The sequence below is a fragment of the Urocitellus parryii genome, chromosome 13, assembly GCF_045843805.1.
Source record: "Urocitellus parryii isolate mUroPar1 chromosome 13, mUroPar1.hap1, whole genome shotgun sequence".
Classification (NCBI taxonomy): Eukaryota; Metazoa; Chordata; class Mammalia; order Rodentia; family Sciuridae; genus Urocitellus; species Urocitellus parryii.
In genome coordinates, this window is record NC_135543.1 from 23180744 (window position 1) to 23204249 (window position 23506).

The 23506-nt window shown below is 36.6% G+C and overlaps 1 protein-coding gene across 1 annotated transcript in view; it reads right to left on the minus strand.

The window, feature by feature from the left end:
* The window catches only part of Me2 (malic enzyme 2), a 65384-nt gene that overhangs the window by 33152 nt on the left and 8726 nt on the right, over positions 1-23506 (minus strand). Inside the window, exons 2-10 of the mRNA XM_026393794.2 lie at positions 19645-19765; positions 14641-14774; positions 9553-9702; positions 7301-7376; positions 5973-6134; positions 5613-5716; positions 2384-2493; positions 2189-2286; positions 1733-1846 (exon numbers count right to left, since the gene is read on the minus strand). Coding sequence (XP_026249579.1) covers positions 1733-1846; positions 2189-2286; positions 2384-2493; positions 5613-5716; positions 5973-6134; positions 7301-7376; positions 9553-9702; positions 14641-14774; positions 19645-19752 — 1056 coding nt within the window. The 5' untranslated portion in view covers positions 19753-19765. The remainder of the gene's footprint in view (positions 1-1732; positions 1847-2188; positions 2287-2383; positions 2494-5612; positions 5717-5972; positions 6135-7300; positions 7377-9552; positions 9703-14640; positions 14775-19644; positions 19766-23506) is intronic.

The following is a 23506-nucleotide window of genomic DNA, read 5'->3' on the forward strand; positions in this document are numbered from 1 at the left end:
TGAACCTGAACAGGAATTCTCACTTGCTACTACCACACTGTTCATTGGATCTACTGTTATAATCACAAAACACCTGACAAAAACCAACATTACAAAATGAAGCAGTAGAAATAGGTAATCTATGTACCAGTAGAAATATGTAATCTCCTCCATAACCTTCTAAAACTGTGATGGCTTATAAGCCTTGCACTTTATATACTAGCAAATATAGTAGTTATGCTCCCCTTAGGGAATAGCATGGTTTAATGATTCAGAGCATGGGCTTTACAATCAGACTTCTTATGTTTAAATTCTCTCCATCACTTATAAACAAATGACCTTGGAAAAGTCCCTGACCATTTTTAAAATTCAGTTTCCTCAATTAAAAAATCTTCACAGAAGAAACAAAACAAAAAAACCAACCACAGGAGTTTTGAAAGAACTAAAGATAATAAGCTCTTATCACAATGTCTGGTAAACTTCAAATTACTGTTATTTTATTTTAAATTACATATAATTTAAGCCTCAAGGTTATTCATTCATATGTTCTAATTGTTCATTTTATTTTTTGTTTTAATAGAATGCTGATACTAATTAAGAAGAGACATTAAGAAGAAGAGAGGGGTAGGGGCTGTAGCTCAGTGGTGGAGTGCAAGCCTCACATGTGTTAGGCACTGGGTTCGATTCTCAGCACCACATAAAAATAAATAAATAAATAAAGATATTTTTAAAAAAAGAAAGAAAACTAAATCGAGCTTAAAGAGAAAAAGAAAAAGAGAATTGGAGTAAAGTACACTGAGATGGATTGTACTATAGATGTAAATGGCAAGTAACTGCTATGCCATTCTGATGTGCATGCACCAGGCACAGCTGAGTACACCTGTAATACCTGGAACCTAGGAGGCTGAGGCAGGTTGATCACAAGTTCAAGGTCAGCCTCAGCAACTTAGCAAGGCCCTGTCTCAAACTAAAAAATAAAAAGGGTTGAGGATGGAGCTCAGTGGTAAAGCATTCCTGGGTTTGATTCCCCGTAGCAATCCCCAAATACAACCTTGTATACTAGAAAGTTTCAACTATGGAATAATTTACCTGTATTGATGTTACACAGTGTAAAATCTATGACATTCTTAAGCTAATAAAAATAGCAACCAACTTACATAATACAGGAAGGCAGGCAGTCCAAAGGGTACTAAAATAATCTGGGAGAGCTCTTTATTATCCATGAATTGGTTTTAGAAACATGCTCTTTTAGATTGGTATGGGGGATTATGATATCCAAAGCAATAAAGAATTTCTGCTCAAATATCAGATGTACAGCTAATAATTTGGGATGTTTTGGGTTCTCATTAAAAAACTTAGTTTTAAGGCTGGGGATGCAGCTCAGTGACATCAGTGCTTGCCTAGCATTACAGGCTCTTGATTCCATCCCCAGCATCACATAATAAATTTTAGTTTTATCAGGGTTAAATACAATCATACAGAATGTCTATTTGATTTCTTGCCCAGAGAGCAAAGCAAGAAAGGGTAAGTCTGGTGCCAACAAAGAAATTATAATTTAAGTACAAAGCAAGAGTCTTTATAAAGATAATATGATAGAAGAATCTCTGTTGATAATACAGTGAAAGATCCACAATTGGTATAATTTGGATAGTTCAATGAGATACAAGATTTTAAAAAATCATATTTTAAAAATCCAACTAAAAATGTCATAACAACAATGCTCTTTTGCTTCTCCAAGTTTTAAATGTCTTACCTTGACTAATAAACCAAACTTGTCAAACATCCAGATTTTCTTTTGTGCCTCTTCTTCTGAAAGGCCATTTTCTACCATAGACATAACTATAAGATTTGCAATTCCAAGAGCAGCCTATTAACAAAACACAGATGTTAAAAATGAAAACTAGAGAATGAGAATTGGAAAGTTGCTTTATAATGGTCAAGTTGCTTTATAAATGAAGGTTATTTGTTATGAGAAATATTTAATTTGTTCTTCCCTTCAAATCACACAAAAATCAATTCTTTGTGATAATTTCTACAAACACACTTTAAGTTAACTATTTTATAACAGGAGTCGTGAATTTAAACCCTGTATATTTCGACAAAATTACAAGCTCATTATGCTCATTTATGAACACTATCATTGTGTCCTACTTTCCAATTCTAAAGGATTGTTGGTTTTTAAATTCTAAAAAGCTTAACAAAAACTTACCTCTCCTGCTCCAAGAAATAGAATCTTGTGGTCTGAGATGGGTTTATTAATAACTTTTTGGGCTGCGAGAAGACCTGATAGAGCTACTGAAGCTGTCCCTATTAAAAAAACAAAGATTTTTAAAATTAAAAAAGGTCACATCATAGATGATTAAAAAATAGATATCAAGAACCTAAAGTTCCCTTTTTGCTTTACCTTGAATATCATCATTGAAGGTACAATATTTTTCTCGATATTTTCTCAAGAACCTAAATGCATTATGATTTCCAAAGTCTTCAAATTGAATAAGGGTGTTCCGGCCATATCTAAAACCAGCAAAAACCATAACGGTTGTATTAAAAATACCACTATTTAACAGTTTTCCTACTTAACATTCCTTATGACAGCTTTAAAAACAATGTATTATATTAGTTCAGGGCCATCTAAAAATCTTCAGAGTCTGTGAAAGATTAGACCCAAAATGTAGAAATCCGTATCTTAAAAATAAAAATGTGCTGGATGCAGTGATGCATACCTGTAATCCTAGCAAACAGAGAGGCTGAGGCAGGCAGGGGATCCTTAAGTTCAAGGCCAGCCACAGCAACTTAGTGAGACCCTATCTCAAAAATAAAAATAATAACAAAATGTACGAGAGTTTAAAAAGAATGGGGAAGCATAATAGGCCCATGAATAACAATCTGTGAAAACTATTTCTAAGAGTTTAGGGGAGTGCCCAGCACATAAGCAACTAAGTAATTTCCTAAAAAGGAAGAGGCTAAGTCTCAAAAAGTATGTATTTGATATACATTCTCATTACTTTAACAATTAAATGGTAAAATAAGAAAGTATATTAAACAAGTAGTTAAAAGTAATTGGCATCCCAGCAAATGGGGAGGCTAAGGCAAAAGGATTTCAAGTTCAAGGCCAGTCTCAGCAACACAGCAAAACTCTGTTTCAAAATATAAAGGGCTGGGAATGTGGCTCAGTATTAAGTGTCCCTGGGTTTAATTTCTGGTACCAAAAAAAATAAATAAATAAAAATAAAAATTGCTTTGTGAGTTTACCAACATTTGGAGAGAGATGTTAGTCATCTAGGTAAGTAGTAGTAAGGAGGAAGGCTTTTGAAAAGGAGGTAGGACTTAATCTGGGAAAGAAGAACAAAAAGCAAAAAGGTAGGCAAAACAAAGACAGGTTTTGGCGACCCTGAATTTTCAGCAATCTGGGTATACATGTCAGGAGTTAAGCTGGGTATGGGGTCCCACACCTGTAATCCCAGCCACTCAAAAGACTGAGGCAGAAGGATCACAAGTTCAAGCTCAGTCTTGGCAACTCAATGAGGCCCTCAGCAACTTAGCAAGACACTATTTCAAAATAAAAACCAAAAGGGATAGGGATGTGGCTCAGTGATTTAGTGTCCCTGGGTTCAATCCCCAGTACCAAATAAATAAATAAATTAGGGTTTACATTAAAGAATAGGGAGAAGCTGGTAAAGGTAAGCTGGGGGGCAAAGGTGGGAGGCTTTTTTTTTTTTTTTTAAGTACCAGGGATTGAATTTGGGGACACTGAGGGCTAAGTTGCTAAGGCTGGCTTTGAACTTTGCTGCTATTCTCTTGCCTCAGCCTCCAAGCAGCTGGGATTACAGGTGTGTGCCACCACACCCACCTGGTGGGAGACTCTTAAGTGATGAATTAGTGAAAAAGGACTTGCAGCTGGGCATGGTAGTGCACTCCTGTAACCACAGAGGCGCCAATAACCCCAGAGACTCGGTGACCCCAGAGGCTCAGAGGCTGAGGCAGGAGGATTTCAATTCAAAGCCAGCCTCAGCAACAGTGAGGTGCTAAACAACTCAGTGAGACCCTGTCTCTAAATAAAAATACAAAATAGGTCTGGGATGTAGTTGAGTGCCCTTGAGTTCAATCCCTGGTACCCCCCGCCCCCCCCCCCCCCCCCCCGCATACCAAAAAAAAAAAAAAAAAAAGAGACTTGCTTCTATGTCCCATTGGGAATCACTGAGGCTGCAGACAAAGGAAGAATTCACATAAGTCTCCTGTCCACAGAGATAGATAAACCTGCCACTGATGTGTAACACATACTGGTGTCTGGAGAGATGAAAACTACAAGAGAAGCAGCTAGGAGGCTGCTATGAGATTTTGATGCAGAAGGCAAAGACACAGAAGGGACAATTATACAATGCAAAGACATTTAGAGCAAACATATTGGTGATGAGGACCAGGTGGAAAGTGAGGAAGAAATTGTTACAATGCCAAGACAACACTGATGACTAAGAAGATACTGTGTGGTGGCCCAAGGCAGGGAAGTGAGAGGAATAATTGGGGAAGACAGTATCTGGGAAGATTTAAAAGTTCAGCTTTGGATTTGTCAACTTTGTCTCTGAAAAGGAAGTAATTTTTGAGTTCTTCCAGGTGTCAGTAATTTAAAAGGTACAGCTAGATTCTAAGGGTAAAGAGTTTGGGTTTTATCTTGTGGCAATAAAAAATTATTCAGATTAAGTAAAAGAATGAAGTACATGTTTACACAGATTAATTTGGTCTTAACGTGAAGATGAACCAGAAAGAAATTACAGGAAAGTTTAGAAGAATTCAGAAGAGATGTGGTAATGGAAGGTTGTGATAATGGAAGAGATGTATTTATGAGGGATGTAAGTGAGAGTGCCAACTGGATGTTGAGGAATATCTGAATGTATGCATGGGTGGTTGATGGAGAGGAGAATTATTAAAGACGATACTAAGAATGAAGGTTTGTCAATAGGGTGAACAATATTGCCATTGACAGTGGGTGGGAAGATAAAAAGCTGTTTAGAAAAAGAGAGTTCAGTTAGACATGAATTTGAAGCAGCAATAGAATATCGTAATGGGGGATTCTAACTATTAGACACAAGACTACTAGGATGGGTTTCCATGGGTCACAGTGTACAAGGCACAAAGAAGAATACTAGTCAATCGTATTTAAAATACACAGAGAGCAAGAAGAACTAGTGAAAATGACAGAAAAGAAAGGCAGAAGACAGACTAAGTTAGGAGTATTTTAGTAGCAAAGAGAAAGTCTCAAGACTACAGAAGTGGGAAAACCAGGTCACAAAGTACAAGACAGAAAGGGAAGAAGACCAAATGGTCTGAGAAATTTAAAACATGAAAGCTGTAGGAGAGCTTCAATGGAGGACTGTCAAAGGCTGAAAGGAGGACTGAGCAGTGAGGGTTTGATAAAACAGAAAGTATAGACTTCCTCCCAGATATCAGGTAGGGCAGGGGTGCCATCTTGCATTAGCCCATCTTATCAAATAGGAAAGAACAAAATTTCCCCAAATTTAATTTCTTCCTGCTTATCTTCATCAGAGATAAAGAAAAATAAAACAGAACTGCAGCATCCCAGACCCCAAATTAAAGGTGCTTTTATCTTTCACATACTTAAACTTTTTAAAAATTACCTGTCAGTAATTGCTTTCATAAACTCATCAATCAGATCATCATAAAGCTGTGAACGATCTCTTTTTTGATACAAGCCCATGTAAAATGGATCCTTTAAGAGTGCCTATAAAAGAAACCAAATGTAAGAATAAGATCTTTTATTGCATTACTGGTCTAAAGCTATAAAACAAAACTGTAATCTTTCAAGAAACTTTTAGTAGACTTAATTTACTATTGTTTGTACACATATTAAAAGTGGGCCTAAGAAAAAGACTAACATCTAAGCATAAGATTTTCCTTTCTTAAATCATCTTCAAAAGATGAACAATTAAAAAACAAACATAGGAGAAACAGCAAAGGAAGAAAACAATATTACTCACTTGATTATCAGTTCCCACATCAATACACACAGGCAGACATCGATCAGGCCGTATTCCTGCACAAGCTGTGTACAAGCAAAGTTTTCCTACTGGAATTCCCATTCCATAGACGCCCAAATCTCCAAGACCAAGAATTCTCTCTCCATCAGTCACTACAACAGCCTTGATTATAAAACAAAGGGGGAAAAAAGCAAATTAAAAGTTGCCCCAAAAATAGGGTACTAAAGAAACACATTTAAAACAAGATTCTCCTCAGATATTTTCACTTTCAAAAATAAAATTGCTTTTTGACTAACTTCCAATGTACTCCAATGAAGCATATTTAATATAAGATTTCTACTGAATGCTTCCATTTGAAGAACCAATTCAAACATTTTCAGAAAGATTAAATGTGGGAGAAGTGAAAAAAATTCTGATGAAGATATTACCATTAAGAAAAAACAAGAGTTTAGAAAGAAGCAGCATGCTACTCCAATACAATAACCTTGGTTCAATAAGAAAAACCTTAGCAATAGTAAAGGAGGAAAAGATCTAGAATAAAAAAAAATACATACCCACAATAAGTTTTTAAGACAATACCGTGAGTTTAATTACCACATCAAATTTATTCTATATTACCTGAACTAATATGATCAATCATCAATGCTTATTTTGGTAGGGAAGATATATGCAATAAAGGTAAGATTACTGCTTGTAACAAACAAAAGTGTACCAAAAGATCTTGATGTTATTGCATTTCATTTCATCAAAGATAGCCACATTGATAAAGATTTTTTTTTTAAGAGAGAGAATTAAAATACTTATTTTTTTTTAGTCATCGGCAGACACAGCATCTTTGTTTGTATGTGGTGCTGAGGATTGAACCTGGGCTGCACACATGCCAGGCGAGTGCGCTACCACTTGAGCCACATCCCCAGCCCTTGATAAAGATTTATATTTGCTGAATTTAAAACTTTTAGGAGCTTTCTATTTTCTAAGATCTAAAGCTCAGATTAAAAATTTTTAAAAAGATAGGCATAACAAATCTTCTCCAACACTCTCCAGAGTAAGTTTTTATGGTATTTGAATGATTTTTTCAACCTAGAATAACATTAGTAACAGGAGAGGGCTCACCTTGCATTAGCTCCAATTTTTTTTTCAAGCTCTTTACCAGTAACCCATTTTAGAACTATTATTATTATTATCATTTCCTCAGATGCAAAGCACTAAAATCTGTATGTATACAAATGCAAAATAATCAGAGCAACAATGAAAAACCATTCATGGCAATTTAGAGACAAGGGAGAAAAAAAAAAACATCGTGAAAAGGAGGGTTGTGCTATTAGTACCTTAACATGATTTTCTGGCCAGTTATCCACAATTGATCTAACATGACCTCTGTCTGAGATTGAAATAAATAATCCCCTGCAATAGAACAAAAACACCTTTGCATTTCATGACATTTTTTAGTTTCTAAGTTTTGTCCATAAGTCGAATACTTAGATATTTTAATAAAACACCAAGACATAGTATAATTTCCAATCAGATTTAGCTTAGTCATGTAGGTTTATTTTTGATTATTTCAAATTGTAATTACACTGTTCACATAACTGCAACAAAGATTACTGTTAAATGATATGATCATTTTACTCAAGAAAAAATGTATCCACATGGCATGTTCAAATATACTCAATACTTCTCCAGTAAAAAACATAACAAGTCACCAATACAAAGAAGCTTATTAATAAGTTCAAGTGAACAGTTAAAACTCAGTGCAATTGAAAATTTGAAAGAGCAGGAAGGAATAAAATTATAGTAAATTCACATAAAAAATGACATACTTGAAGCACTGGGAAAAAGTGAGGTTATTTTCATTTAAATTTTTATTTAAATGTATAATTTTTGAAATTAACAAAAACTATCATATACAACATGGATTTCTAAAATATGTATAAACAATGCGGGGACTAATGAAAAGTTAAACACAGTATGCTGTTATCTAATTGAGATAAAGTTTTCAAAAAAGAAAGATAGAAAAAAAATACATGTTTCAGAAAAAAGGCTGAGGCATAGATTGTCCCCAGTGCTTCTGAACTTTTTCTTAACCTTCAACTTTTTCACGGTATTTGAACTTGGGCATTACTATTGTATATCAAATCAATGTAGTTCAGCAGTTTCTTAATCATGGCTATGTAATCACCTGATGAGCTTTTAAAAAGGCCAAGTCCCATCTCCAGAGATTCTCATTTGATGCTTAGAGTTTAGATTAATCAACCAATCAAGATTAACTGATCTCTTTTTAAGTATCAAACAAAACAAACCTTTGCGGATGTAGTATATTATACAGTAATGATATACAGTATCGACTCTCACCCCAAACCATGCTCTTATGTCTCATGTCAGTTCTCATCTCCGTGTGCACATGAGAATGAAAATTGGGGCTTTTATGAGACACCCATACTTGGGTCCAAGCCTAGACTAAATGAATCAGAATCTCTGGCAGTGGGGCCCAGGCAGCCTTGTTTTTAAGTTTTCTTCTATTTTTTCAGTCTGGCTTGAGAACCACAAATCTTATAAGAAACCATAAATATGATGCTTAGCTGGGTTATGTCATAGAATGTTTTAGATACATTAATCAATGGTAGTGTTGTTCCTCAGTATCCTACAGGAAATACCTGCAACACAATCACAGAGGGCGTTCACTAAACTATAGACTGCCATAGCATTTTTTTTCTATCAGAATCTTGGGGATGGGAAGGAACGAGGTAAGTTGGCAGGATTCAATTATTTTTAGTAAGTCCAACAGGTGCTTCTTATGCAAATTAAAATTTGAGAGCCATCAGATCAGATGAAGGGAGATTGAAGATAAATGCTATTCTATCTTTTCTCAATTTCAACATTTATACCAATATGTTAGATGGACATGGGAAAAAATACAAGGATTGAGGAAAATAACAGGTAGAGGAGGAACAAGACAAATATAAATTAATTAAAAATAGCATATGTGTAATGCTTGTAAGTTGATAAAGAACAATCATATCAGTTTCTTCAACAGCTTCTTAACAGGTATTTTTACCCCTATGTAACATACGAGAAAACACATCCAAAAAGATTGCTTGGTTCATTCAAGGATTTGAGTCAAGGGCCCAATCCAGTACTCCTTCCACTTAAAATGTCTGGAAGTATAAGAACAATTTGAAATAAAAGTTCACTAAAAACAAAAAAAGAGAGAACAAACAATAAAAACTAAAAATGAGATAGAATCAATCCCTTAACTTGGGAAGATTGGTAAAAGCTACTTATAATTATGGAGAATCTACCACTAGGATTAATTCCATTTTTGCAGGAAGGATAAAGGTTTAAAAAGCACAGTTGCTCCAACAATTACATTTGAAGGTTAAAAATGAATTACACTATTTTTAAAGAAATAAAAGACAGAGCATGTTGATTTTTTTAACTGACATCTTTTAATCCAAATCGAGCTTTTCTGGGGTGGGAAACATGGTGGGGATAAAACTAACAAATCTAATAGGTGTTATGGAATGATTTTTTCCCCCTTATACAACAATCATCTACATATATTTTTAAAAATAAGCCTTACTTGGGTCTTCTAAAGATGTGTCCATACTGGGAACAGGCAAGACCAACTGTTGGTGTATATACAATTGGCATTAGACTTTCAATATCATCTTGTAGTATTCTATAAAACAGTTTCTCATTTCTTTCTTGTATTCCCATTATATAGATGTACCTGAAATTAAGCATAGTTAAGCAATGTCTGACTCATAGTATGTTACAGTTGAGTTTTAGCTTTTGAAATCAAACCTAAATGTCTAAAATTGGGCCCTCCCCACTTCTATACCCTCTTAAAATACAACACACACACACACACACACACCAAAATCTTAAATTATTACTATTCAACACCTAAGACAAAAAACTAGCAAAAACAAATGTACTTAAGTGGTAGATGACAATGAAGAAAATAACAACCACCACCCAAATTTACCAAGTCCTTAGTATGTCAGGCTCTGTACAGAACACTGAAAAATGCAAAGATCACTAGAAGCCTCTACCTTTAAGGAGCTAATCTTTAGGAGATTGACATGTAAATAAGGAAGCAAAATGAAGTGACATTCATTCAAATGTTTACTAAACACTAACTGTACCAGGCACTATTCTGAATTCCAGGGACATATGTTGTAACTCCTGCCAAGGACTTTATAATCCAGTAGGGTTTAAGCATTAATTCAAAGAGAAGCACAAATAAGGCAATGGTCTACTCATGGGACTAAATACATAAATAACTTCCAACAAAGAATTAAGTTTAAAGAATAGGGAAATACTGAAATCAGAAATCATCTGGTCTAACAGACTCACATCTTCCTCCAAACTTGTTTCTCCTCTGCTATCACCTAATGGGAAACCCATTTAGTTCTTGATTTTTTTCCCCCTCTCCTCTCCTGTCCTCCCTTAACCCAAATGAGTAAATCATCAAGTCCTACAGAGTCTACCGGTAAAACATTTCAATATATCCATTTGCTCCTTCCACCTGCAGCTGGTCCAAACCACCACCATTTCTCACTTGGCCTTCCGACTCAACTTTATACATATAATTTTCCTTCCCTGTTCCAATTCATTCTTATCTTAAAAATATTAAGTATGGTCATTTTATTCTCCTTAAGTGGCTTTCAGATGCCAGGAAAATAAGGCTCAAGCTCCTTAAACAGTTAATAAGACCTCTGCCTACTTTCCAACCTCATTTCCATACTTATCTACTTCATTTCCTCAAGTGCACAGCTCTTACCTTGGAGGTGTTGAACCTAAGGACTCTCTGCCTGATTACCCATACCTGACATCGTCTCCTATACTCATGTCTCTTAATGTAGCTCAGAGGCTCAATCTTGGGGGCCCTTTTCAGTCAACTCCCCTTTCCTACCACAAATAGATATATGTTAGAGTTCCTTGTTTTCAAGTCCCACCATACCCTACTACCTCTTCTGCATTCAACTTTCCATCACTTTTGTACCATTTTAAAGTAAAAAAAAAAATCCTACACTGAACCATCAAAAGTGAGGACTATCTGTAAATAGGATAATGTACACAGGTTATATGCAAATTAAGAGGCTCGACCACACTGATTTGTGTCCATAGGAGGGGACAGGTGTTCTAGAACCAAACCCCTACAGATACTGAGATATAACTGTACTTCAAACTTTAAATTTCAATATATTCCTGTGACAATGTAGTAAAATATTCTCATGATCCTGGTCAGATGAGCCAGTCATAGCTCCCAACCACCCATGTAATCAAGAAGGTCAATGAGTGATGCTGTATAAGCATACTGTGTTGTTAAGCTATGATGGTAGTAGGTGGGTTATTAAATGCATTTTCACCTTTTTTTTTGCAATTTATGATGGGTTTATTGGGATGTAACTGCATTATAAGCTGAAGGTTATCTGTATTTGCCTATTTCCAGGAGCTAGCAAAGTATATGGCATCCAACTGGTATACAAATACTTGGTGAAAACGTAAGAGAAAAGAAACATTTAAATAATGAATTATATTTTCTGAACAGCTATGGGAAAGAAATGACATCAAAAGGTAGAAATTTGGGGCTGGGGATGTGGCTCAAGCGGTAGCGCGCTCGCCTGGCATGCGTGCGGCCTGGGTTCGATCCTCGGCACCACATACAAACAAAGATGTTGTGTCCGCCGAAAACTAAAAAATAAATATTAAAAAAAAAGGTAGAAATTACAGGGATGCAGATTTCTCCTCACTATAGGGAAATAACTGAACAATTGGGCTGTGAAGATGGAAAAAACAAGGGCTGGGGCTGTAACTCAGCTTGTAGAGCACTTGCCTAGACATGTGAGACAGTGGGTTCAATCCTCAACACTACATAAAAATAAATAAAATAAAGGTAAAAAATAAAAAAGATGGAAAAAACAATTTTGTGAAGAGACAGCAGGAATGTTAAGGAAAGAAAAGCTGACATATGACCTATCAGGCATGTGACAGAGAGAGGCTGTGCATTTCCTGAAGCTCCCTACATTGCTGTTACTTTTGCCTTCACTTCACTTCAGCCATTCTGTATACCTCACAGTGATCCTGGTGACTTCACCTAAACTGTCAAAGCTCAGAACTGGCAAATGCCCTTATTCCACTCTTAGATCACATTTTACACACCATCTGATCATACATTATTCTTTGAGGGATCTCAAGCTTCTTAATTGCTCCATTCTCTCCCCTTCTATCGCTCCCTTCGGGTTCCTCTTCATTCCCTATTCTAGATCCCAGGATCAATGCTCTCATTCTGTGCAAATCTTTCACCAATCTTACCATTTAAAAACTTCTACATATCACTGCACCATTCTTCCATAATGTCTGCCTTTTCCACCATACAGTGAACACCCTGAAGGGTGTTTTTTTGTTTTTTTTTTTCATTTTTTTTATAGTATAGGAGCTTAGAACAATGCCTGGCACTGAACAGCCTAGAAAAAACAGCAAATGAATGTTTCTTCTTTCTTTCTTTTCTCTTATGAATGTCTGTCTGTCTGTCTGTCTGTCTCTCTCTCTCTTTCCAGGGACTGAACCCAGGGCAGCTCAACCACTAAGCCACATCCCAAGCCCTTTTTATTTTATATTTTGAGACTGGGTCTCATCTGGGCCTCACTAAGTTGCTGAGGCTGGCTCTGAACTTGTGATCCTCCTGTCCCAGCCTTGTGAGCAGCTGGGATTCAGGTATCCTCCATCTCCCAGACTAGATGAATGTTTCATTGCCTTCCCAGCAAACTCCAAACCCAAATTAATGTTACATTTCTCCCTTTCTGTGGAAAAATAATATTGACTATGCAGAATGGCACCTGGACAAGCAAGATTAAGACTATGAGGGTCTACTTTCCTCCTTTTAACCTATCCAACCATGTTTGGTCTTACCTCACAATCAAATCACTCTTCCTAGTATTTATCACTCCCCTCGACAACTCTATTCAACATTGGCCCTTTTAATCATAGCTGTGATTCCACATTCTGTTATAAAGAAATCAAAGACGTTAGGCATGATGAGATCTCATGACCTCTGCTCCACTGCCTGCATATTGAACCTTACATACCTACCTCTCCAGTTGCCCCTGCACCTTTTCCCTTTCACTAGGACCTTGCTTTACTTGCTCTAGCAATTATCCTTTCTCCTGAACTCTTTCCTCACAACTATAAACACGTTCAACTTTCTTGCTGTCCAGAATACTTAAACCAAAGTACCACTTTACTTATGGTTCAATGTCTTTCTTCCTCTCTTATTTGGACTTCTTGACAAAGGAGTTTACATTTTCTCCCCTCCCATTCATTCTTCAGTCTATTCCATTCTTCCTCTGGACCCATCACATCAAGGAAACAACTCTCATCAGAATGGCACCTGGTCAAGCAAGATTAAGACTATAATATCCTATACTTAAAAACTCCAACAGATATAGTTAGCTCTGCATTCAGACTGATTCCTCTCCCCAGAATGCCTTGTTCTTCTTTCTCATTTTGACAGCTACCATCAATATACTACTTAAACTTGAACTCAAGCACCACTTCCTTCAAACTGGAAGAGGTGCCATCTTCATGCTTCCAGAATACATACTGCATGCAGCTTTTTCTCACTGTACTTCACACTGCAATATAGAGTACAGTGATAGTCATACTATATCTGTTGAGAAGCTCCTAGAAAGAAGGCAGGGCTATGTGTTACTGGATTGGTCACTGTGTGCTTTGAGTATGTCTCCCAGATTTTATGTTAGAAACACAATCCACAAAGTCATATGTTAATAGTATTTGGAAATGGGGTTCTCTGGAAAGAAACTGGGCATGATGACTATTAAGATAGAACTCTAGGGGCTGGGGATGTGGCTCAAGCGGTAGCGCGCTCGCCTGGCATGCGTGCGGCCCGGGTTCAATCCTCAGCACCACATACCAACAAAGATGTTGTGTCCGCCGAGAACTAGAAAATAAATATTAAAAAATTCTCTCTCTCTCTCTCTCTCTCTCTCTCTCTCTCTCTCTCTCCTCTCTCACTCTCTCTTAAAAAAAAAAAAAAAAAGATAGAACTCTATGAAAGAATCAGCAGGAACGTTAAAGAGCAGATGACCTATCGGGCAAGTGACAAAGAGACTCTATGATTAATCCTTCACAGACTAATGGGTCATTGAAGGAATTATCAGGAGAGTGGGTGTTTGGCCATCTCGTGAGCTCCCTTCACTACATGATGCCCTGCACAGCCTCAAGACTGCAGAATCCCCATTAGCAAGAAGGCCCTTGCCAGATGCAGCCCCTCATCCTTGGATTTAGCCTCCAGAACTATCATCCACTTTATATCCCCAGAGGTTAGTAGAGTGTCACACCACAAGGGTGATGAACTAAATTTGTTAAGTTAAAAGGGTAAGTATCAAATGGTATCTTTTGCTTCTAAAGCTGTATTTACAAGTAAAATGCACTGATCTTCAGCATAAAAACTGATTTTGATTTCTGTCAAGCTCACAATAGTCAACATGAGTGAAGTACTCACTAAAGAAAACAATCACTATAAAAGTAATAGTTAACAAAAAAGCCCTCACAAACTTCACCATGAAACTATGTATTTCTCAGGCCATAATTTATCTTATCAGGATATCAATAAAAAATTAGATATATAATCAATGCTTACTTTTCCAAAGGGCTATTCATTTTTTTCAAGTTTTTATGGAATCGTAAGGCTTGAATATCTTGTGTCTCTATTTTAGGAGGTAAAAGTCCTTGAAGACCAAGCATTTGTCGTTCCTGTAATGTAAATGCCATTCCCTAAAGAAAAGAAATAAAATGATTAAAATTTACTTACAGGGGTAGCAATGTCATTGTCCTTTAATACAAATTTTAAAAATCAACAAAATATATTTGCCCAGACTTTCAAAATTTTATTAGATTGGCAACATCCAGTATTGGTGAGAATGTGGGAGGAGTTATTCCCACAAAACTTCCACTGGAAATGTAAACTAGTTTAGGCTTTCAGAATGCAATTTTAAAGTACTAAAAAAATTTTTTTTCTTCATTGTATAGGTCTCAGCCACGCTAAGCAAGAACTCTACCACTGATCTTAATCCCTGATCCTTTTTTATTTTCTGACAGGGTCTCACTAAATTGTCCAGACTGGCCTGGAACTTGATTCTCTAAGTTTTTTTTAATGCTCATATTCTTCAATCAAGCAACATAACTTCCAAATAGTCATCCCAGAGAAATATTCATCAATTATGCAATAAGAGCCTATGGTACAGGCATACCATAAAATACCACAGAAATAGTTAAATATTTAAGTCTCTAAGTATGTACAATAGTAGAAAGATCTAAAAGACACAGTTAAAAATAAAAGCAAATTGCCAATCAAAAGCACACTGTTAATTTACTTATGTTTAGAAAACTACCTAAAACTACGTATTATATATAAGATGGCATGTAACACATTAAAAGTGAGATTAACAAAATAGAGTTAAAAACAATCTAAGTCAGAAGAAAATATTAAATTTGTTTTTCAGTTGTGGGATGTATCAAAATGATAATCAACAAAAATGCTGGAGTACAGACTTCTGAAAATTTTTTCTTCCATAAAAGCACAAGTTTTATATATAGCCATAAAACTCTAATAAAAAATAGAATTAAAGTCAGCCTACTGTATCAATACATGTGTACCCATATTCATAGCAGAACAATTCACAACAGTTAAACCATGAAAGTAAACTAGGTGTCCATTAATGGATTAATGGCTAAAGAAAATGTGGCATGTGGCATATAGCATATAGCCATAAAGCAGAATGAAATTAGTTAATCTGAAGAAAAATGGATGGAACTTGGGAACATTATGGTAAGCAAAATAAACCAAACTCAGAAAGTCAAGGGTCATATGTTTTCTCTCATATGCGAAAGTTAGCAAGGAAAAATGAAAATAAAAATGGGGGAGGGGAAATTTCAAGTTCAAAGGGAGATCAGTAGAGGAATGGGACCAGAGGGAGGGAAGAAAGGAAGAGAAATACTGGGGAATGATATTGACTAAATTATATTATCATGTGCATGTAAAAGTATGTAACAATGAATCCCACAATTATAATGCACTAATAAAAAATATGGGAGGAGAAGCAGCAACAAGAATACTGGCCAAATGATCAGAATCAACTTTTTCGGGCTTCCAGAAATAAATCAGATTTGCAACTATCAGGAAGCACTAATTCAAGAAAAAATAGATGGATGCCAGTAAGCAGCAAGCTTACTAGCCCTATTCTCATCTCCTCTCTCTACCTATAGTGGCCTTGAAAACCAAAAGCTAGAATCACTGTGCAACTTGAAGCCAGGAAGCTACTAGAGGGGGAAGAAGAGGCTAGAGATTGTTCTAAAGCCCTAATCTCAGGGAAAATATCATTATATGATCTGTTCCCTCCATGAACCCACCTACAAGGCTGTCATTATTTTCAGAGCCTATCCAGTACTAACAGTCTTCCCTCCAGAGGTTTGTTGAAAACACTCAGAGGCAATTATTTAGCTGGGCAACTGTCTGAAATACTGGATAACCACTGGTTATAAACCACAGACTAACCAAAAGGCGGAACAAGAAAAGATGAAGATCTGGGTGTGGTAGCACATGCCTATAACCTCAGCTACTTGGGAGGCTAAGGCAGGAGGATCCTTAAGTTTGAGACCAGCCTTGGCAATTTAGTGAGACCCTCTCTCAAAAAATAAAAAAGGACTGAGGATGTGGTTCAGTGATAGGGTACATCTAGGTTCAATCCCCAGTACCAGGGAGCAGGGGGTATTGGGGTTGGGGAGAAAAAGAAAAGGATAAGGAATGAGATGGTTATGTATTTGGGGGAAATCTAGAAGGCTATGTGTATGAGCTGTGAATATGTCCAGGAATGACCTGAGATGGCCCTAAGCTCTTAGCTATGACTAACCTTCAGGCACTGTGCAAGCAGGAAGTGAGGGTAGGCAGATGCTTAGTTGTAAACTGCCTGCCTCAGTGTTAGTCATGCCCCAACATGCACACAGACCCCTTGGCAAAGAGTAGAAGACTTACTGGTTCTGGCTCCAGGCCTTTAAGTCTCTGGTTAATCATTAGTTGACAAAAAGAACCAGAGAATTCAGTAGGCATACACAATAAGAACATAAAATAATTAGTTCAGAACTGCCACCATAGTGCATGGGAATGTAGCTCAGCAGTAGAGCAGGTACTTAGCATATCCAAAACCTTGATGCTGATTTTGTAGGCATTAAAAATGCAAAAATTATGGGGTCATGGAGAGTTCTACTGAGATTTCAGAGGAAAGGTTGGGAGGCCAGGCATTGTGTGGCAAATTCCAAGTCCCCACAAGCAGGGCTATTCATGGAGCAGGGAGAGTGAAACTCCAATGGAGATTCAAGGAAAGGAATGTCAGGAACATGAAATGTCAGCTGAGGGATTCTGCAGATAGTATGCAAAGACAGCCCAAGAGTGTGGCCATGTGGGTTGCAACCATGAAAGTCATAGGGGTAAAGCTGATCAAGCACTTGGTAGCCCACATGATGCCACATGTACACTGGATGCCAGATAAGCAGATGTAGGATTTAATGTTTGCTTTCCTAAGTTTTGATCTTGCTGTGGTCCAATTCTTCCTTTCCGGAATAGGGATGTTTACTCTTTGCCATTGTATCTTAGAAGCATGTGAATTTCTTTTTTTATTTTAACAAGGGCTCACAGCTGCGTGTACCCTGAATCTCAGAGGAGACTTTGGACTTGGACTTTTGAGTAATACTAAAATAGTTAAGACTTTTGGGAGTCTTGGAGATGAACTGAACAGATCCTATACTGTGGGATGAACATGAGTCTTTGGGGTTGGAGTAGAATACTACACTTTGGATCCTAAATGTTCCCCCAAAGTTTCACATGTCCCAGAGTGGAACTATGGGAAGTAGTAGTACGTTTAAGAGGTGGGGCCTAGTGGGAGATCTCCAGGTAACTGGGAACATGCCCTCAAGAAAGATTGTGGGGCTGGTGTGTCAGTGCATGCCTGTAGTTCCAAGAACTTGGGAGGCTGAGGCAGGAGGATTACAAGTTGGAGGCCAGTCTCAGCAACTCAGCAAGGCCCTAAGCAACTTAGTGAGACCCTGTTGCAAAAATTAAGAGTGAAGGATGTAGTTCAGTGGCAAAGTGCCCCTGGGTTCAATCCCCAATACAAAAAAAAAAAAAAGATTGTGGGGATAGTGGTCTCATCCTTTCCCATAGCAGATCTGCTGTGCTGTGGGTGATTATCTCAGTATTACTATAGTAATGGAAAGTTATCACATCCACATACATCATTATTGAAAAATTCCTTATCCAGATTCTTGAACATACAGGTAAACATGCTAGGAGCAAATAAGAAGCTTCTTCTTATAAGCTTCCTGTAAGAAATTCTTTCCAGAATTATATTCACTTACTATTTAATAGACATGAATTTTAAACTAGAGTTAATATTTTATTTACTTTTGCTGCTGGGTGTGCTAAGTACATGTTACTACTGAACTCCACAGCCATCCATTATTTATGCTTTTTTTTGGGGGGAGGGGTACTAGGGATTGAACCCAGGGGGTGTTTCACCACTAAGCTACACCCCTAACCCTTTTTATTTTTCCTTTGAGACAGGATCTCGCTAAGCTGCTTAGGGCCTCACTGAAACCTCAAAAACTATGAGCCAAAAGAACCTTTTTTTCTTTTATCCCAGGACCTCATTTAGTTGCTGAGGATGACCTTGAACTTGTAATTTTCCTGCCCCAGTCTTCCCAGTTGCTGGGGTTACAGTCAGGTGCCATCACACCCTGATTATTTATGTATTTCTTAACCACGTACCAAATATTGTGCTAAATATGTCAAAAATTTTACTTCATTCAATATGCAGAAAGTATCATGAAGTAGGAACTATTATTTTTGCTATTTTTCATATGACTTCAGATGAGCTTCTTAGAGCTTTTGTCAGATGCCCAGAGTGTCACAGTAAGTAAGGAGAAGTGCTAGAACTGAAGTCCAGACTGTGAAAATGCAGTCAGATCCTCTTAACTATCATGTTTACTATTTAATATTGCCACTAAAAAATAAAGGGCTTTGCCCACTAAACCCAGCTCAGCCAAAGAAAGTCATGACTGAAACTCAATACTGCCTAACACATCTGTTCTAATAACAATAATAAAAGTGTCAGGTAATGCTTTCCTTTGAAGTATTACCCCCTAACTAACTATTTGTGTGCAAAGATTTGTGTCTAAAAAGCCTTATGGAGATGGGGTGGGTTGGATTTTAAGCAAAGGTTCATTTCACAATTTTGACCTCACCCTCCAAAGGCCTAATGATTGGTCTAGCTTTGACCTGGGTCAATCGATCCCATATCTGGCTAAAAAGTCCTGATAGAGTGCTGTTCTGAGATATTTTTCCATCTTTTCTTTTTAGCTAGGAAGTGAAAAATCAAGTCTTCTCTGGTGGTAAAAGTTGTGAAGAAAAAACTCTGGCAGTAAAGAATGAAAGTTCTTATAGAATGAATGAAAAGTTCATACAGAGAAAGCAAATGCCTCTGAAAAGTCTTAGTATAATGCTAATGAATACAAAATTTTCTTAACATCATTCTAAAATATCAAACCTTTATCAGGAAGAGAGAAAATTTACATTGGCATGAATGTTACTAACCTTGTTTGTTCTTGGGTTCAACATGAGTGGCTTGCCTTTCTCTTTCCTGTGCAAATGACGACATGCCACCGAACAAGGAGTGGCAACTGCTCTTAACCGGGAAAACATCTTTTTCTTTCACCTGTCAAAAATGAAGCAAATAAACTGATGAGAAAAATACTGTAGAATTCCATGTACATAACATATCAGCTCTCAAAAGTAGATTTAGAATCTTTCCACATGTGAAAATACTCTTTCAAAATGCATCTACTTTTCCTCAAGTTCTATCAGTTGGAAAAGGGCAGCCATATGCTGAAGGTGAAGACTTAACTTTCCCGATAGCACTCTTAATTCTTGGATAATAATCAATGTTACATTTTATATACAACCTTCTATATGCCAGACCCCATACTGAACATTTAACTTCTTTCTAATCCACACAAATGTGACAAGGTATGTGTCTCCTATTCTGAGAAACAAATTGAGAGGTTAATAAACAAGGATACATCTAAATAAACAGTAAAGTGGGTTCCATTTAATGAGCCTGTAAGTCAATTTGAAGGTGGAAAGATAAGTCTAGGAAAGCGGAACATTTACATTGATGGATGAGAAGCTACACAAATTCTTTACCTAGAGCTAGAATTCTAATGTTCTCCATTCAATGCTTAAATTTAATGTACTAGTTTGCCTTAAAAAAAACCTGTTGTTTAATATAAAAACCATGTAAATTGGCTAGAAAACATATTAAGCAACGGTTGTCCTTTTAGACCTATCATAAACATATGGAAATATCAAACCATATGTGGAGATAATAGATTCTTCTGCTTAATCAATTCTCCTACTAAGAACTAGAATTTACAATATCCATTTATTTTTTTAAACTTTACAATCATTGCAATTATCACAAAGTGATTTTTTTATTTTTAATTTTTGGCAGCAAATTTTTTAATGGAATTTCTAGTTGATGAGAAATCCATATATGGCGGCAGTAAAATCATTTACAAAAGGACTTAAAAAATTAATTTCTGAGAGGAAACTCACATAAAAGTAACAATTTCATTTTATTTATTTATTTTTGTTTGCTTTTTTTGGTATTGGAAACTGAACCAAGAGGTACCTAACCACTGAGCCACATCCTCAGTCCTTTTTATTTTTTATTTTGAGACTGGGTTTCCATAAGTTCCTTAGGGCCTCGCTAAACTGCCCAGGCTGGTCTGAAACTTGCAATCCTCCTGTTTCAGCCTCCCAAGTTGCTGGAACAACAGGTGTGTGTGACAGTAACTATCTTAAAGTGAACAATTCAGAGGCCTCTATTAACATTTTGCCACCTCCATCTAGTTCCAAAATATTTTCATCCCCTATAAGAAGACCCCATACCCATTACCCAGTTATTCCCTCTGCTCCTCCTCCCACCACCAATCTTCCTTCTGTCTTCCTTTTGCACTATCAAGAGACAAGCACTAGAAAATAACTGATCTGTTTTCTTAAAAAAAAGTCACTGTCATGAAAGCAAAGATCAAGAACTACTGGAACTTATAAAAAACTAAACTGATAATAACTAAATGTAAAGCCCAATTATAGACTAAAATAATATTTTAAAAATGCTTCATATAAAGACACACTGTAGATGACAAAGTATTATATAACTTTAAATTTTCTGGGTTTACAAACCATATATAAGATATTCTAGCCAAGGACTGTGGTGCACATCCGTAATCCCAATGGCTCAGGAGGCTAGGGCAAGAGGATTGTGAGTTCAAGGACAGCCTCAGCAACTTTGTGAGGCCAAAGCAACTTAGCAAGACCCTGTCTCTAAATAAAGGGCTGGGGATGTGGCTCTGTGGTTAAGCACCCTTGGGTTCAATCCCCGGACCAAAAAAAGATATTCTTACTCTGAATATACACTCTGAAGTACAAAGGGCCAAAGGAATGTGATCTTTGTATGCAATCTATTTTCTGAAATTTCTTAAAGCAAATTTTAAAAGATAGATTTACACAGTAGCTTCAAGTATACTAACAAATGCTAGAGTAGTGATCTAAATGTATGATAAAACCTTAGTGAAGACTGAAATGGCATTAAATTTTAGATGTAAATTTTTAGCGACGTAACTACTGATGTTGTGAGAAAAGCCTTTTGGCTTCACTCTTCATTTCAAACTTTGTAGCAAAGAGGAACAGCCTCTGATACACAGAAATTCAAAGCCACCAAAGGACTGCTTAAAAGTCCACATTAAAGGCAAAATGTGTATACTATTAGGCTGTATTTGTTCATTAAAAAATGTATATATATATAATCTTGCCTAAAAGAAATGCCAAAAAAAGATATCTTCTAAAATAAGCTTTTATTTTCCAATAATTTTAGATTTAAAAAACGTTACAGACAGTACAAGAGTTCCCGTGTACACTCAGTTTCTCCTGAAGCTTCGGAACAGATGTTGAAGGAATGAATTGTTTCTAGGAAAGAAAAATGCCCCACCACAGCTTAAATTTCATCATCAGCCAAGACGCTGACTTTAGTTTCAAGACTGAATGGTTTCATGGGCAAAACAAGACTGTTTTATGATGGTACTGTTTGACACTCAGAGACCAGTAAGCTTTTCTAAAATGTAACAAGCTGTGACCTGTTTTGATATGGTACTTGACTGAAGGATGTTTTTTTACGTTTTTATAAGGTTGCAAAAGGAAAAATGTATATGACAGAGATGCATATGGTTCATAAAGCCTAAATATTTACTCAGGGTCCTTTACAAAAAATTTTGCTAATCCCTACTTCAAATTCCTATGATCTGAAAGCCAAGATATAAAATCTCCTGTGTTTTACAGAAAGATGGACAGAGAGAGAGACACACACACACACACGCAAGGTTCCAGTGGTGGCAGCATTTTTTCTTCTTTATTCATGTCCAGAAGTCAGCATGGACTTCAAATAGGGTTGTTTTGAAAGTGTTACTGATTATTTATTCCTGGGTACCTGAATATTCCAGTTTGCAATAACTATGTTGAAGTTGTTTTCTGCCATCCATGAACCTCAGAAATAAGGTATAATGTACTTGATGTTTCAAAAGCATTGCATAAGACTTAGTGTGTCACCAAAACACGCAGCTGTGGATGGTGATCTTGATATTAAGATACCAAGCTGTGTTGGAAATTCTTTAATATTGCCAAGAATGTTTCACTCATTTTAAAAAGCCATGAAGCCAATTAAGTTTTAAATAGTCAAAGCACATTGGGAAAACAATGAAAAAAAATGAATGAATAATTTGAAAGGTTTTCTGCTCTTTGAAAAATGTGGACCTGAGAGGCTGAGGAAGGAGGATCATATTCGAGGCCAGCCTTAGCAACTTAGCTAGGCCCTAAGTGAGATCTAAATTAGGAAAAAATAAAAAAGAAAAAGAGGAACTGGAAAGCACTGTACAGGTAGCTAGGTCAAAACAGGAAGGATGGTATTATTCATAACTTCAAGGAAGAAATTTAAGAATTAATTGTGGGCCTTAAAGAAAATGATAAAGAATGTGGAATATGGGAAGAACAAAAGAATAGTGACTAAAAGGAAAAGCCAGCAATGAGAAATCTTCATAATACATTGTTAAAAAATAATTCAAGAGCTGGGCATGGTGGCCCATGCCTGTAGTTCCAGCTACTTCAGAGGCTCAGGAAGGAGGATCCCTTGATTCCAGGAATCTGTGGTCAGCCTGGGCAATAGGGTAAGATTCCCAACCTTTAAGAAAGACAAACAAAAACAAAAGAAAATGGACATGAGTTTTGAGGCTAGGGATGTAGCTCAGTGGTAGACTGTGTATGCACTAGGGCCTGGGTTCAATCTCCAGCACCCAAAGTGGGGAAGCTAAAACATTTGTACAAAAAAAGACACCATAAACAAAAA